The sequence below is a fragment of the Oncorhynchus mykiss genome, chromosome 7 (assembly GCF_013265735.2).
Source record: "Oncorhynchus mykiss isolate Arlee chromosome 7, USDA_OmykA_1.1, whole genome shotgun sequence".
Taxonomy (NCBI): Eukaryota; Metazoa; Chordata; class Actinopteri; order Salmoniformes; family Salmonidae; genus Oncorhynchus; species Oncorhynchus mykiss.
The window spans coordinates 76,827,239-76,844,678 of NC_048571.1; the positions used below are offsets into that span (position 1 = coordinate 76,827,239).

The window sequence follows — 17,440 nt, forward strand, 5'->3', positions numbered from 1 at the left end:
GAGCGAAAGATAATATAGTCATTGAGAGAGAGCGAATTATAATATAGTCATTGAGAGAGAGCGAAAGATAGTCATTGAGAGAGAGCGAATTATAATACAGTCATTGAGAGAGAGCGAAAGATAATACAGTCATTGAGAGAGAGCGAGAGAGAGAGAGAGAGAGAGAGAGAGAGAGAGAGAGAGAGAGAGAAAAAATACAGTCATTGAGAGAGAGAGAGCGATAATACAACAGTCATTGAGAGAGAGCGAGCGATAATACAACAGTCATTGAGAGAGAGAGCGAAAGATAATATAGTCATTGAGAGAGAGCGAATTATAATATAGTCATTGTGGCCATGGCCATGTTCTGTTATAATCTCCACCCGGCACAGCCAGAAGAGGACTGGCCATCCCACATATGCTCTCTCTAATTCTCTCTTTCTTTCTCTCTCGGAGGACCTGAGCCCTAGGACCATGCCCCAGGAATACCTGACATGATGACTCCTTGCTGTCCCCAGTCCACCTGACTGTGCTGCTGCTCCAGTTTCAACTATTCTGCCTTATTATTATTCGACCATGTTGGTCATTTATGAACATTTGAACATCTTGACCATGTTTTGTTATAATCTCCACCCGGCACAGCCAGAAGAGGACTGGCCACCCCACATAGCCTGGTTCCTCTCTAGGTTTCTTCCTAGGTTTTGGCCTTTCTAGGAAGTCATTGAGAGAGAGAGAGATAATACAGTCATTGAGAGAGAGAGAGAGAGAGAGAATACAGTCATTGAGAGAAAGAAAGATAATACAGTCAGAGAAAGATAATACAGTCAGAGAGAGAGAGAAAGATAATACAGTCAGAGAGAGAGAGAGAAAGATAATACAGTCATAGAGAGAGAGAGAAAGATAATACAGTCATAGAGAGAGAGAAAGATAATACAGTCATAGAGAGAGAGAAAGATAATACAGTCAAAGAGAGAGAGAAAGATAATAGTCATTGAGAGAGAGAAAGATAATAGTCAGAGAGAGAAAGATACAGTCATTAAGGGAGAGAGAGAATACAGTCATTGAGGGAGAGAGAGAGAGAGAGAGAGAGAGAGAGAGAATACAGTCATTGAGGGAGAGAGAGAGAAAGATAATACAGTCATTAAGGGAGAGAGAGAATACAGTCCTTGAGGGGGAGAGAGAGAGAGAGAGAGAGAAAATACAGTCATTGCGAGAGAGAGAGTGAAAGTCATTGACAGAGAGAGAGATAATACAGTCATTGAGAGAGAGAAAGATAGTCATTGAGGGAGGGAGAGATAATACAGTCATTGAGGGAGAGAGAGAGATAATACAGTCATTGAGAGAGAGAATACAGTTATTGAGAGAGAGAAAGATAATACAGTCATTGAGGGAGAGAGAGAGAGAGAAAGAGAGAGAGAGAGAGTTCCGGAGTTCCAAATTGAGCAGCTGCTGAAAAATGAGCTCCTGTATATATTGAGATTTAAATGGTTTTTTAGAGTGAAGTACATCGAAAAAATCAAAAGAAAACTGCAAGACTCAATAGAAGACAATACAAGCAACAAACCAAAAAGACAGGATTTTGAAAAAGTAACTATTTTTCATAAAATTATACAGTTATCTTAGCTAGCTGAATTGTTAGCTGAATTGTTTACATGTTGCTAAGCAGTTGCTAAGGACTCTCCTGGAAGAAGCTAGCTAGCTTACAAAGAATAACAACAAAATATCTAGTTAACAGAAGAAAGGAAGACAAAATAAGGACAGAAGAAAAAAGGAAAAGAAAAAAGGATAACAAAGTGAAACAGTCCTCTGAAGAAACAAGAGAGCATTATACAAGAAACAGCACTTCTATTGCAACATTGTAGCCAACATCACCAGCGTTGCTATGGAAATTGTTTACCCACCAGACATCCAAACAGAGAAAGCTAAGAAAAGTTTCAAAGGTTTGTTGATGGGACAGAACCATGAATGCCTGTTTGCAGATCTTACCAGTTACAAAACAAGAGCAAATTTAATTTTTAATACCAATCGAGGGAACATATGGAAAAAGGTTATTTGCAACCATTTCCCTTTCTCAAAAAAGAGGGGCATCAGCCAAGGATGTCAGATCAGCATTTTTGAAGAAGCTGACCAGAGCAACACATATCAAACAGTAAACTTATATAATAATGGAACTGTATTGATACAAGGCAATGATTCAAGCCTCCAGGCTTTTGAGAATAGGTTTGCTACCCTAAAAGAAGACGCTGACATCATCTCAGAAAATGAGGAAAAAGTCAAGGAGGGAGATGGAGAAAAGCAGACCACAATGGTCTCTGTGACCCAGCAGGAAGCCCTCAACGTCCCTTTACCTACCTCACCTGCAGCAGACAGAGTCAAGGACATGACAATTTCAATAAGAACACCTGCTATGCAACGTTTCCACAACACCCTCTCTCTAGTCGAAGCAGAGGTCATAGAACTCAGAGAGAACAAGCTTCAAGAGGAGGACACTGTCCAGAAACTCAAAGAAGAGATGAAACAGTTCAGGGAGGAGAGCAGAGCATCCATAGCTAAATTAGAAAGCAGAATGGACAAGCTGAGTCAGACAAATAATGACCTCAGAGACCATCTGAGCACAACAAGAAAGGAGCTCGAACAAAAAGAGAGGTACATTGACACCCTCAACCGGCAGAGAGTCATTGTGTCCTCTGCATCTAGAGAACATGTCCACCAGCTTGGTACAACACAAGCAGAACCTGAGACCAGCATGGCCTCCACTACACAGCCGGATGACACTGCACCAGCCTACCAGTCTGCTCCAGCCCAGGTCAACCTACCAGCCTCCCAGTCTGCTCCAGCCCAGGTCAGAATACCAGCCTCCCAGTCTGCTCCAGCCCAGGTTAACCTACCAGCCTCCCAGTCTGCTCCAGCCCAGGTCAACCTACCAGCCTCCCAGTCTGCTCCAGCCCAGGTCAGAATACCAGCCTCCCAGTCTGCTCTAGCCCAGGTTAACCTACCAGCCTCCCAGTCTGCTCCAGCCCAGGTCAGAATACCAGCCTCCCAGTCTGCTCCACCCAGACAATCACCCACAACTGCAATTCTAATTGATTCAAATGGGAAGTTCTTAGTCCAGGAAAGATTATTCCCTAGACACCAGGTGTATAAGTTCTGGTGTCCTACAACTGAGAGTGCAATGCAGCTACTCAGTCAGACCAGGATTGACACCCCTGACAACATCATCATCCACACTGGCACAAACGACCTTCATGCCAAAGGTGAAAATGTATCTGGGGCAGTGAGAAGAGTGGCAGAACGGGCACAGGCTATGTTCCCAACAACCAATATAGTTGTGTCCACCCTCCTACCAAGAAAAGACTTCCCAGAAAAGTTGATCGACAAAATAAATCAACAGATCACTGTGGACTGTGCCTCACTGCTCAACGTCAGAACGGCTCACCACCCCACTCTGACATGTCAACACTTATATGATAATATACATCTTGATCAGGACAGTATCAGAACCTTTGCCAAGGACCTAAAAGATGCAACACTTGGCAGGGACCCACACACCCATCACCCCAGCAACAAAGGTCCCACGCCCCACCTTCTGAAACAACAGTACCTCCACCATCCCGAGGAGAAAAGAGCCAGACATGGCTTATTACAGCACAGCTCTACTAGACCAGGCCCAACACAGCACAGCTCTACTAGACCAGGCCCAACACAGCACAGCTCTACTAGACCCGGCCCATCACAACACAGCTCTACTAGACCTGGCCCATCACAACAAAGCTCTACTAGACCTGGCCCATCACAACACAGCTCTACTAGACCTGGCCCATCACAACACAGCTCTACTAGACCTGGCCCATCACAACAAAGCTCTACTAGACCCGGCCCATCACAACACAGCTCTACTAGACCCGGCCCATCACAACACAGCTCTACTAGACCCGGCCCATCACAACGCAGCTCTACTAGACCCGGCCCATCACAACACAGCTCTACTAGACCTGTCCCATCACAACACAGCTCTACTAGACCCAGCCCATCACAACACAGCTCTGACCACTACTCCAGGGTCGGTCAGAACACTGCCCTTCAGGGAAGTAAACCACATGATGCAGTCCACACCATGTATCAATTAGATCGTCAGCCTACATATGCTGAGGTAACCTCTGGCAGAAGACCCCTAGAACAATCAGAGATAGGAGAGGTGCGCCAACTACTGCAACTAATATGCAGACTACTGAGCTAGACAGTCCCTTTAATTCACACACGGGCACGCACGCGCACACACACACACACACAAACACACAGGGTTGCAGATTGCACATAACATAAGTACAATGCAATCTTATTCCATTCTTATTCATTTGTTTACAAATATTCCTAAATGTATTGACACCGGTATTATAATAATTATTATATGTAATGGTGTGTGTGTGTGTGTGTGTGTGTGCGCGTGTGTGTGTATGTATGTATGTATGTGTGTATATGTGTATGTGCATGTATGTGTGTATATATATATATATATATATATATATATATATGTATGTGTATGTGTATATATATGTATATATATATGTATGTATGTATGTGTGTGTGTGTGTATGTATGTATGTATGTATGTGTGTATATGTATGTGTATGTATATATGTATGTGTATGTATATATATATGTATATGTATATGTATGTGTATGTATATATGTATGTATATGTGTATATATGTATGTATATATATGTATATGTGTATGTGTGTGTGTGTATGTATATATATGTATATATACATATTTTATTTTATTTTATTTTTTTTGTTTTTTTCGATGTACTTTACTCAAACCAGTGAATATCACTTATTATAAATGAGATCATTAACTATCAGCTCTTGGAATATCCAGGGCCTATACTCTTCACATTTTGGTTATAAAACAACTAATCCAGAATTGATTAAAAACATCAAGGGACAGGACATCATAATCCTACTGGAAACATGGTGTCGTGGAGACATAGATACTCAGTGTCCCTCAGGCTATAGAGAAAGTTTACTACCATCAATCAAACATAAAAATGTTAAACGGGGCCGAGACTCAGGTGGAATCATCATTTGGCATAAGCAGGACTTAGCACTGAATGAAATGAAAAAAGGTACCACTCACATTTGGCTAAAACTTAACAAAGGTACAATCTATTGTGACAATGATGTATACATATGTGCAGCTTATGCTCCTCCTTCAGATTCATCATATTATGATGATCAGTTTTTTGACAATCTCCAGACAGAAATCATTACATTTCAGGCGCAGGGTAAAGTGCTTCTTTGTGGAGATTTCAATGCAAGAACAGGTTCTGAGCCTGACTACACTGATGCGGGAGGTAACCACCACATATTTGGACACCCCTCCTTGTACAGTAGCCCTATTATAAATAATAGAAACAGTCCTGACCAAATACTGAACAAAAATGGAAAAGAGTTAGTACATCTCTGTCGAGCCTTAGGCCTGTACATGCTTAATGGTAGAATCAGAGGGGACTCTTTAGGTCAGTTTACTTACTGCTCAGCTCTTGGGACAAGTGTAGTCGATTATGCCATCACTGACATTGACCCCTCCTCCATTAGTGCATTCACTGTCAGACCACAGACACCATTGTCAGATCACAGTCAGATCAACGTGTTTCTGAAGAAATTAACCGGCAATATTCATTCAAAAAAACAGCCCAATAAACTTTACAACATAAACCAATCGTTCAGATGGGCTCCAAACAGTGCAGAGGCATTCATTGAAACATTGAACTCAAATGAAATGATGAACTCTATACAGTTTTTCAATAACTCACAGTACCAAAACAATAAAGATGGTGTCAATTCAGCTACCCAAAACATCAACTGCATATTCCAAAAAGCAGCATCGAAAGCAAATTTGAGAAAACCAAAGCAATGCAACATCAGAAGCAAAAATCAAAATGTTTCTGACAAATGGTTTGATAATGAATGTAAAACAATTAGAAAACACCTAAGACAAATGTCAAACAAAAAACATAAGCAGCAAAACAACCCAGAGCTACGATATGAATACTTTGAAACTCTGAAACAGTATAAACAAACACTGAAATGCAAGAAATGGAATTATACCAACAAGACACTTGATGAAATTGAAAACGCAATTGACCAAAATCAGTTCTGGGACATGTGGAACAATTTAAGCACAACAAAGCCACAAGAATTAGCCATACAAGATGTAGGAATTTGGAAAACTTACTTTGATAATCTATACAAAAACATCCCACAAAAAGACTTAAACCAGAACCAATTAGAAATTAAAGAAAAATTGAACATCCTGGAATCAGTCATTAAAAACAACCAAAATCCATTAGATTACCCAATAACCCAACAAGAACTAAATGAAAAGCTAAAATCTATTAAATCAAAAAAGGCTTGTGGTGTAGACAACATCAGAAATGAAATGCTGAAAAACAGCACACCTGAGTTGCAAAATGCTGTGCTTAAATTGTTCAACATGGTTTTAACTTCTGGCTGCTTCCCTGATGTCTGGAACCAGGGGCTCATCTCCCCTATCCACAAAAGTGGAGACAAATCAGACCCCAATAATTACAGGGGAATTTGCGTCAACAGTAACTTGGGAAAGATTTTCTGTAGCATTTTGAATTCAAGAATTCAAACCTTTCTTCAAGAAAAAAATGTAATAAGTAAATGTCAAATTGGCTTTCTCCCTAACCATCGCACTACTGACCATATATACACCTTACACACACTAATTAATAAACACGTCCACCAAAAAAAAGAGGGCAAAATCTTTGCTTGCTTTATTGACTTTAAAAAAGCATTTGATTCGATTTGGCACGAAGGGCTATTCTACAAAATTCTACAAAGTGGGCTTGGTGGTAAGGTGTATGACTTAATAAAATGTATGTACACAGAAAATAAGTGTGCAATAAAAATCAAAAACCAAAGAACAGAATTTTTTTCACAATGTCGAGGTGTGAGACAAGGCTGCAATTTGAGTCCAAATCTTTTCAACATTTATATCAATGAATTAGCAGACATGTTGGACCAATCTCCAGCCCCAGGACTCACACTATTTGACACAGAGGTGAAATACCTGCTATATGCTGATGACTTGGTACTTCTATCACCAACCAAAGAAGGTCTTCAACAAAACATTAATATTCTGGAGCAATATTGCCATAATTGGGCCCTGGCAGTAAATTTCCCAAAAACTAAAATCATGATTTTCCAAAAAAAACCCAGATGTCAGAAACACAAATGTAAATTCACCCTGAACAACACCTTAATTGAACACACAAAAAATTACACCTACCTTGGTCTGACCATATCTGCATCGGGAAACTTTAATATGGCAGTGAAGGCACTCAAAGAAAAAGCCCGCAGAGCAATGTATGCAATAAAAATGAAATTATTCAAAATCAACATCCCAATTAGAATTTGGACTAAAATATTTGACAGTGTAATCCTACCAATAGCACTTTATGGAAGTGAGGTTTGGGGGCCACTCAATAAACTGGATTTTAAAATGTGGGACAAACATCCAATTGAAGCCCTACATGCAGAATTCTGTCGGAAAATTCTACAAGTCCAGAGAAATACACCAACTAATGCATGTAGGGCAGAATTGGGCCGTTTTCCAGTAATAATGAAAATACAGAAAAGATCATTAAAATTTTGGCTACATCTAAATTCAAGTCCAAATTCGAGTCTGCAATTTAAAGCACTTCAAGCCCAAGAGCTGAGCCCAGAAACGAGCCCTCTCAGTCAGATGGTGTTGGACCTCACCAACCAAGCTGACGCCAGCACTGCTTCAAAAGAAAGAATTCCAATAAGCAAAATCATGAACCAATCAAAGGAATCATATTTACAATACTGGAAAAACGAAACAAAATCCCAAAGCCGACTAAATTGCTATCTGACCCTAAACAGAGAATATGAATTGGCTGATTATCTCTACTCTGTCAGAGATACGAAGCAGAGACAGATCCTTACCAAGTACAGGCTGAGTGACCACCGATTGGCAATAGAAACCGGCAGACATAAAAAGACATGGCTACCCAAAGAGGAGCGTGTATGTGGTCACTGCATGACAGGGGAGGTAGAGACAGAGATGCACTTTCTCCTTTACTGTGATAAATATTCCTCACAAAGAGATTCATTATTCACAGAAATGACTACATATATTCCAAATTTTTACAAATTGAACCCAGAGGAAAAACTAAGAATACTCATGGGCGAAGGAGCAATGGCTCCTCTTGCAGCCAAATATGTATTTTCCTGCCATAGCCTGAGGGACACTGAATAATAACATCTGCATAGTAAACAGTAACTTACTTATTATTACTATTATTGTTATTACTATAATTATTAATGTTTACTGTAGACTGTTACCATTTTATTGTTATTATTTTTGTATTTAATTTTGTATTATTATTTACTACCATTTTATATTATTATTTGCTATCATTTATAATTTTGTTACAATGTATATTGTATACATTGTTGCTTTGGCAATATTGACACAATGTTTTTCATGCCAATAAAGCAGCTTGAATTTGAATTTGAATTTGAGAGAGAACAGTCATTGAGGGAGAGAGATAATACAGTCATTGATGGGGAGAGAGAGAGATAATACAGTCATTGAGGGAGAGAGAGAGAGAGAACAGTCATTGAGGGAGAGAGAGAGAATACAGTCATTGAGAGAGAGAGAGTGAAAGATAAGTCATTGAGAGAGAGAGAAAGAGAGAGAGAGATAATACAGTCTTTGAGGGAGAGAGAGAGAGAGAGAGATAATACAACAGTCATTGAGAGAGAGAAAGATAATACAGTCATTGAGGGAGAGAGAGAGAGAGAGAGAACAGTCATTGAGGGAGAGAGAAAGAGAGAGAGAAAATACAGTCATTGAGGGAGAGAGAGAGAACAGTCATTGAGGGAGAGAGAGAGAGAAAGAGAACAGTCATTGAGGGAGAGAGAAAGAGAGAGAGAGAGAGAACAGTCATCGAGGGAGAGAGAAAGAGAGAGAGAACAGTCATTGAGGGAGAGAGAGCGAGAGAACAGTCATTGAGGGAGAGAGAGAGCGAGAGAGAGAGAGAACAGTCATTGAGGGAGAGAGAGAGAGAACAGTCATTGAGGGAGAGAGAGAAGTCATTGAGGGAGAGAGAGAGCAGTCATTGATGGAGAGAGAGCAGTCATTGAGGGAGAGAGAGAGAAAGAACAGTCATTGAGGGAGAGAGAACAGTCATTGAGGGAGAGAGAGAGAGAACAGTCATTGAGGGAGAGAGAGAGAGAGAACAGTCATTGAGGGAGAGAGAGAGAGAGAACAGTCATTGAGGGGGAGAGAGAGAGAGAGAACAGTCATTGAGGGAGAGAGAGAGCGAGAGAGAGAGAGAACAGTCATTGAGGGAGAGAGAGAGAGAACAGTCATTGAGGGAGAGAGAGAAGTCATTGAGGGAGAGAGAGAGCAGTCATTGATGGAGAGAGAGAGAAGTCATTGATGGAGAGAGAGAGAGAGAGAGAACAGTCATTGAGGGAGAGAGAGAGAGAGAGAACAGTCATTGAGGGAGAGAGAGAGAGAGAACAGTCATTGAGTGAGAGAGAGAGAACAGTCATTGAGTGAGAGAGAGAACAGTCATTGAGTGAGAGAGAACAGTCATTGAGGGAGAGAGAGAACAGTCATTGAGGGAGAGAGAGAACAGTCATTGAGGGAGAGAGAGAGAACAGTCATTGAGGGAGAGAGAGAGAACAGTCATTGAGGGAGAGAGAGAGAGAACAGTCATTGAGGGAGAGAGAGAGAGAACAGTCATTGAGGGGGAGAGAGAGAGAACAGTCATTGAGGGAGAGAGAGAGAGAACAGTCATTGAGGGAGAGAGAGAGAATAGTCATTGAGGGAGAGAGAGAGAGAGAACAGTCATTGAGGGAGAGAGAGAGAGAGAGAACAGTCATTGAGGGAGAGAGAGAGAGAGAGAGAGAACAGTCATTGAGGGAGAGAGAGAGAGAGAGAGAACAGTCATTGAGGGAGAGAGAGAGAGAGAGAGAACAGTCATTGAGGGAGAGAGAGAGAGAGAGAGAACAGTCATTGAGGGAGAGAGAGAGAGAGAGAACAGTCATTGAGGGAGAGAGAGAGAGAGAGAGAGAACAGTCATTGATGGAGAGAGAGAGAGAGAGAGAACAGTCATTGATGGAGAGAGAGAGAGAGAGAGAACAGTCATTGAGGGAGAGAGAGAGAGAGAGAGAACAGTCATTGAGGGAGAGAGAGAGAGAGAGAGAGAACAGTCATTGAGGGAGAGAGAGAGAGAGAGAGAACAGTCATTGAGGGAGAGAGAGAGAGAGAACAGTCATTGAGGGAGAGAGAGAGAGAACAGTCATTGAGGGAGAGAGAGAGAGAACAGTCATTGAGGGAGAGAGAGAGAGAGAACAGTCATTGAGGGAGAGAGAGAGAGAGAGAGAGAACAGTCATTGAGGGAGAGAGAGAGAGAACAGTCATTGAGGGAGAGAGAGAGAGAGAGAAGTCATTGAGGGAGAGAGAGAGAGAGAGAGAGAGAACAGTCATTGAGGGAGAGAGAGAGAGAGAGAGAGAGAGAACAGTCATTGAGGGAGAGAGAGAGAGAACAGTCATTGAGGGAGAGAGAGAGAGAACAGTCATTGAGGGAGAGAGAGAGAGAGAACAGTCATTGAGGGAGAGAGAGAGAGAGAGAACAGTCATTGAGGGAGAGAGAGAGAGAGAGAGAGAACAGTCATTGAGGGAGAGAGAGAGAGAGAGAGAGAACAGTCATTGAGGGAGAGAGAGAGAGAGAGAGAACAGTCATTGAGGGAGAGAGAGAGAGAGAGAGAGAACAGTCATTGAGGGAGAGAGAGAGAGAGAGAGAGAAGTCATTGAGGGAGAGAGAGAGAGAGAGAGAGAGAACAGTCATTGAGGGAGAGAGAGAGAGAGAGAGAGAGAGAGAACAGTCATTGAGGGAGAGAGAGAGAGAACAGTCATTGAGGGAGAGAGAGAGAGAACAGTCATTGAGGGAGAGAGAGAGAGAGAACAGTCATTGAGGGAGAGAGAGAGAGAGAGAACAGTCATTGAGGGAGAGAGAGAGAGAGAGAACAGTCATTGAGGGAGAGAGAGAGAGAGAGAGAGAACAGTCATTGAGGGAGAGAGAGAGAGAGAGAGAACAGTCATTGAGGGAGAGAGAGAGAGAGAGAGAACAGTCATTGAGGGAGAGAGAGAGAGAGAGAGAACAGTCATTGAGGGAGAGAGAGAGAGAGAGAGAACAGTCATTGAGGGAGAGAGAGAGAGAAGTCATTGAGGGAGAGAGAGAGAGAGAGAGAGAAGTCATTGAGGGAGAGAGAGAGAGAGAGAGAGAAGTCATTGAGGGAGAGAGAGAGAGAGAGAGAACAGTCATTGAGGGAGAGAGAGAGAGAGAGAAGTCATTGAGGGAGAGAGAGAGAGAGAGAGAACAGTCATTGAGGGAGAGAGAAAGAGAGAACAGTCATTGAGGGAGAGAGAGAGAGAGAGAGAGAGAACAGTCATTGAGGGAGAGAGAGAGAGAGAGAGAGATGTGGTCACTGCATGACAGGGGAGGTAGAGACAGAGATGCACTTTCTCCTTTACTGTGATAAATATTCCTCACAAAGAGATTCATTATTCACAGAAATGACTACATATATTCCACATTTTTACAAATTGAACCCAGAGGAAAAACTAAGAATACTCATGGGCGAAGGAGCAATGGCTCCTCTTGCAGCCAAATATGTATTTTCCTGCCATAGCCTGAGGGACACTGAATAATAACATCTGCATAGTAAACAGTAACTTACTTATTATTACTATTATTGTTATTACTATAATTATTAATGTTTACTGTAGACTGTTACCATTTTATTGTATTTATTTTTGTATTATTATTTACTACCATTTTATATTATTATTTGCTATCATTTACAATTTTGTTACAATGTATATTGTATACATTGTTGCTTTGGCAATATTGACACAATGTTTTTCATGCCAATAAAGCAGCTTGAAATTTGAGAGAGAGAGAACAGTCATTGAGGGAGAGAGAGAGAGAGAGAACAGTCATTGAGGGAGAGAGAGAGAGAACAGTCATTGAGGGAGAGAGAGAGAGAGAAGTCATTGAGGGAGAGATAGAGAGAGAGAAGTCATTGAGGGAGAGAGAGAGAGAGAGAGAAGTCATTGAGGGAGAGAGAGAGAGAGAGAAGTCATTGAGGGAGAGAGAGAGAGAGAGAAGTCATTGAGGGAGAGAGAGAGAGAGAGAGAACAGTCATTGAGGGTGAGAGAGAGAGAGAGAGAACAGTCATTGAGGGAGAGAGAGAGAGAGAGAGAGAGAACAGTCATTGAGGGAGAGAGAGAGAGAGAGAGCAGTCATTGAGGGAGAAAGAGAGAGAGAGAACAGTCATTGAGGGAGAGAGAGAGAGAACAGTCATTGAGGGAGAGAGAGAGAGAGAGAGAGAGAGAGAGAGAGAACAGTCATTGAGGGAGAGAGAAAGAGAGAGAACAGTCATTGAGGGAGAGAGAGAGAGAACAGTCATTGAGGGAGAGAGAGAGAGAAAGAACAGTCATTGAGGGAGAGAGAGAGAGAACAGTCATTGAGGGAGAGAGAGAGAGAAAGAACAGTCATTGAGGGAGAGAGAGAGAGAACAGTCATTGAGGGAGAGAGAGAGAGAACAGTCATTGAGGGAGAGAGAGAGAGAACAGTCATTGAGGGAGAGAGAGAGAGAACAGTCATTGAGGGAGAGAGAGAGAGAGAGAACAGTCATTGAGGGAGAGAGAGAGAGAGAACAGTCATTGAGGGAGAGAGAGAGAAAGAACAGTCATTGAGGGAGAGAGAACAGTCATTGAGGGAGAGAGAGAGAGAGAGAACAGTCATTGAGGGAGAGAGAGAGAGAGAGAACAGTCATTGAGGGAGAGAGAGAGAGAGAGAGAGAGAGAGAGAGAGAAAACAGTCATTGAGGGAGAGAGAGAGAGAGAGAACAGTCATTGAGGGAGAGAGAGAGAGAACAGTCATTGAGGGAGAGAGAGAGAGAGAGAGCACAGTCATTGAGGGAGAGAGAGAGAGAGAGAGAGAGCAGTCATTGAGGGAGAGAGAGAACAGTCATTGAGGGAGAGAGAGAGAGAGAACAGTCATTGAGAGAGAGAGAGAGAAAACAGTCATTGAGGGAGAGAGAGAACAGTCATTGAGGGAGAGAGAGAGAGAGAACAGTCATTGAGGGAGAGAGAGAGAGAACAGTCATTGAGAGAGAGAGAGAGAAAACAGTCATTGAGGGAGAGAGAGAACAGTCATTGAGGGAGAGAGAGAGAGAAAGAGAGAGAGAGAGAGAGAGAACAGTCATTGAGGGAGAGAGAGAGAAAGAGAGAGAGAGAGAGAGAGAGAACAGTCATTGAGGGAGAGAGAGAGAGAGAGAGAGAACAGTCATTGAGGGAGAGAGAGAGAGAGAGAGCACAGTCATTGAGGGAGAGAGAGAGAGAGAGCACAGTCATTGAGGGAGAGAGAGAGAGAGAGAGAGAGAGAGAGCAGTCATTGAGGGAGAGAGAGAACAGTCATTGAGGGAGAGCGAGAGAGAGAACAGTCATTGACGGAGAGAGAGAGAGAGAGAACAGTCATTGAGGGAGAGAGAGAGAGAGAGAGAGAGAGAGAGAACAGTCATTGAGGGAGAGAGAGAGAGAGAACAGTCATTGAGGGAGAGCGAGAGAGAGAGAGAGAGAGAGAGAACAGTCATTGAGGGAGAGAGAGAACAGTCATTGAGGGAGAGAGAGAGAGAGAGAGAGAGAGAGAGAACAGTCATTGAGGGAGAGAGAGAACAGTCATTGAGGGAGAGAGAGCAGTCATTGAGGGAGAGAGAGAGAGAGCAGTCATTGAGGGAGAGAGAGAGAGAACAGTCATTGAGGGAGAGAGAGAGAGAGAACAGTCATTGAGGGAGAGAGAGATAATACAGTCATTGAGGGAGAGAGAGAGAGAGAACAGTCATTGAGGGAGAGAGAGAGAGAGAACAGTCATTGAGGGAGAGAGAGAGAGAGAGAACAGTCATTGAGGGAGAGAGAGAGAGAGAACAGTCATTGAGGGAGAGAGAGAGAGAGAACAGTCATTGAGGGAGAGAGAGAGAGAGAGAGAGAGAACAGTCATTGAGGGAGAGAGAGAGAGAGAGAACAGTCATTGAGGGAGAGAGAGAGAGAGATAGAGAGAGAGAGAACAGTCATTGAGGGAGAGAGAGAGAACAGTCATTGAGGGAGAGAGACACCAAACACCAAATTGAGACTCTGCACGCAGAATTCTGCCAATCACCAAACACCAAACACCAAATTGAGACTCTGCACGCAGAATTCTGCAAAAATATCCTCCGTGTACAACGTAGAACACCAAATAATGCATGCAGAGCAGAATTAGGCCGATACGCACTAATTATCAAAATCCAGAAAAGAGCCGTCAAATTCTACAACCACCTAAAAGGAAGTGATTCACAAACCTTCCATAACAAAGCCATCACCTACAGAGAGATGAACCTGGAGAAGAGTCCCCTAAGCAAGCTGGTCCTGGGGCTCTGTTCACAAACACAAACACACCCTACAGAGCCCCGGGACAACAGCACAATTAGACCCAACCAAATCATGAGAAAACAAAAAGATAATTACTTGACACATTGGAAAGAATGAACAAAAAAACAGAGCAAACTAGAATGCTATTTGGCCCTAAACAGAGAGTACACAGCGGCAGAATACCTGACCACTGTGACTGACCCAAAATTAAGGAAAGCTTTGACTATGTACAGACTCAGTGAACATAGCCTTGCTATTGAGAAAGGCCGCCGTAGGCAGACATGGCTCTCAAGAGAAGACAGGCTATGTGCTCACTGCCCACAAAATGAGGTGGAAACTGAGCTGCACTTCCTAACCTCCTGCCCAATGTATGACCATATTAGAGATACATATTTCCCTCAGATTACACAGATCCACAAAGAATTCGAAAACAAATCCAAATTTGAAAAACTCCCATATCTACTGGGTGAAATTCCACAGTGTGCCATCACAGCAGCAAGATTTGTGACCTGTTGCCACGAGAAAAGGGCAACCAGAGAAGAACACACACCACCCATTGTAAATACAACCCATATTTATGCTTATTTATTTTATCTTGTGTCCTTTAACCATTTTGTACATTGTTAAAACACTGTATATATATATAATATGACATTTGTAATGTCTTTACTGTTTTGAAACCTCTGTATGTGTAATGTTTACTGTTAATGTTTGTTGTTTTTCACTTTATATATTCACTTTGTATGTTGTCTACCTCACTTGCTTTGGCAATGTTAACACATGTTTCCCATGCCAATAAAGCCCTTGAATTGAATTGAATTGAATTGAGAGAGAGATAGATAAGTCATTGAGGGAGAGAGAGAGAAAATACAGTGCCTTGCGAAAGTATTCGGCCCCCTTGAACTTTGCGACCTTTTGCCACATTTCAGGCTTCAAACATAAAGAGATGCAGCCAAGAGGCCCATGATCACTCTGGATGAACTGCAGAGATCTACAGCTGAGGTGGGAGACTCTGTCCATAGGACAACAATCAGTCGTATATTGCACAAATCTGGCCTTTATGGAAGAGTGGCAAGAAGAAAGCCATTTCTTAAAGATATCCATAAAAAGTGTTGTTTAAAGTTTGCCACAAGCCACCTGGGAGACACACCAAACATGTGGAAGAAGGTGCTCTGGTCAGATGAAACCAAAATTGAACTTTTTGGCAACAATGCAAAACGTTATGTTTGGCGTAAAAGCAACACAGCTGAACACACCATCCCCACTGTCAAACATGGTGGTGGCAGCATCATGGTTTGGGCCTGCTTTTCTTCAGCAGGGACAGGGAAGATGGTTAAAATTGATGTGAAGATGGATGGAGCCAAATACAGGACCATTCTGGAAGAAAACCTGATGGAGTCTGTAAAAGACCTGAGACTGGGACGGAGATTTGTCTTCCAGCAAGACAATGATCCAAAACATAAAGCAACATCTACAATGGAATGGTTCAAAAATAAACATATCTAGGTGTTAGAATGGCCAAGTCAAAGTCCAGACCTGAATCCAATTGAGAATCTGTGGAAAGAACTGAAAACTGCTGTTCACAAATGCTCTCCATCCAACCTCACTGAGGTCGAGCTGTTTTGTAAGGAGGAATGGGAAAAAATGTCAGTCTCTCGATGTGCAAAACTGATAGAGACATACCCCAAGCGACTTACAGCTGTAATCGCAGCAAAAGGTGGCGCTACAAAGTATTAACTTAAGGGGGCTGAATAATTTTGCACGCCCAATTTTTCAGTTTTGGATTTGTTAAAAAAGTTTGAAATATCCAATAAATGTCGTTCCACTTCATGATTGTGTCCCACTTGTTGTTGATTCTTCACAAAAAAATACAGTTTTATATCTTTATGTTTGAAGCCTGAAATGTGGCAAAAGGTCGCAAAGTTCAAGGGGGCCGAATACTTTCGCAAGGCACTGTACAGTCATTGAGGGAGAGAGAGAGAGAGAGAGAGAGAGAGAGAGAGGAAATAGTCATTGAGGGAGCGAGAGAGAGAGAGAAAATACAGTCATTGAGGGAGCGAGAGAAAATACAGTCATTGAGGGAGCGAGAGAGAACAGTCATTGAGGGAGAGAGATAATACAGTCATTGAGGGAGAGAGAGAGAGAGAGAGCAGTCATTGAGGGAGAGAGAAAGAGAGAGAACAGTCATTGAGGGAGAGAGAATACAGTCATTGAGGGAGCGAAAGAGAGAGAGAATACAGTCATAGAGGGAGAGAGAGAGAGAGAGATAATACAGTCATTGAGGGAGAGAGAGAGAGAGAAACTCATAGAAAACAGAATGCTCTGCGTGTAAACTAATCACACTTGTGTTATCCGTGTCCTTGGGGAAGGGAGTGAAAAGGTGAGAACATTCTCTTGGGACAATATGCCATATGTCTGATACAGACGCCTAGAAGAAAAACATTGTTATGGCCGAGAGCAACAACACAGCTGTCTGGGCTGGCAGCTGCTGTTCCCCAGCACTATGGGTCTGGGACTCACCGTACAGGTCATGAGAGCTGTCCACGTGGAAGGTGTCCCGCCTCTTTACGTACACCATGGCGTTGTACTCATCCACTGGAGCGGAGTAGGAATACTGCAGCGAGAAGTAGAGTTGTTAAAGTTTTCACTGAAACTTGAATTGAGTACTAAAGTGTCCACAAAAACTGTCAGTGAGTAGAATGTGATAGTCTGACCTGGTGCAGCTGACAGGTGATGTCAAAGAGAGACGGGTTCATCTCATCCATTTCCACATAGGCGTCTACCACCACCGTCTGCCCCTCGATCACCAACACACACTCGTAGTCCAGGTCTGTGTCCTGCACACGCACATTGGACCAGGTTACAAAATAATCAAATGCATTGTTTTTCTTTACAGTTCCTGAATCCTGCAGTTGTC

The 17,440-nt window shown here is 42.5% G+C and overlaps 1 protein-coding gene across 4 annotated transcripts in view; it reads right to left on the bottom strand.

Annotated features, from left to right (window-relative positions):
• The window catches only part of LOC110529031 (plexin-B1), a 185,574-nt gene that overhangs the window by 33,657 nt on the left and 134,477 nt on the right, over positions 1 to 17,440 (bottom strand). For all 4 annotated transcript variants that reach the window (XM_036984099.1, XM_036984100.1, XM_036984101.1 and 1 more), the window contains 2 exons: positions 17,238 to 17,360; positions 17,044 to 17,137 (listed from right to left, as the gene is read on the bottom strand). In XM_036984099.1, the coding sequence (XP_036839994.1) occupies positions 17,044 to 17,137; positions 17,238 to 17,360 (217 nt within the window). The remainder of the gene's footprint in view (positions 1 to 17,043; positions 17,138 to 17,237; positions 17,361 to 17,440) is intronic.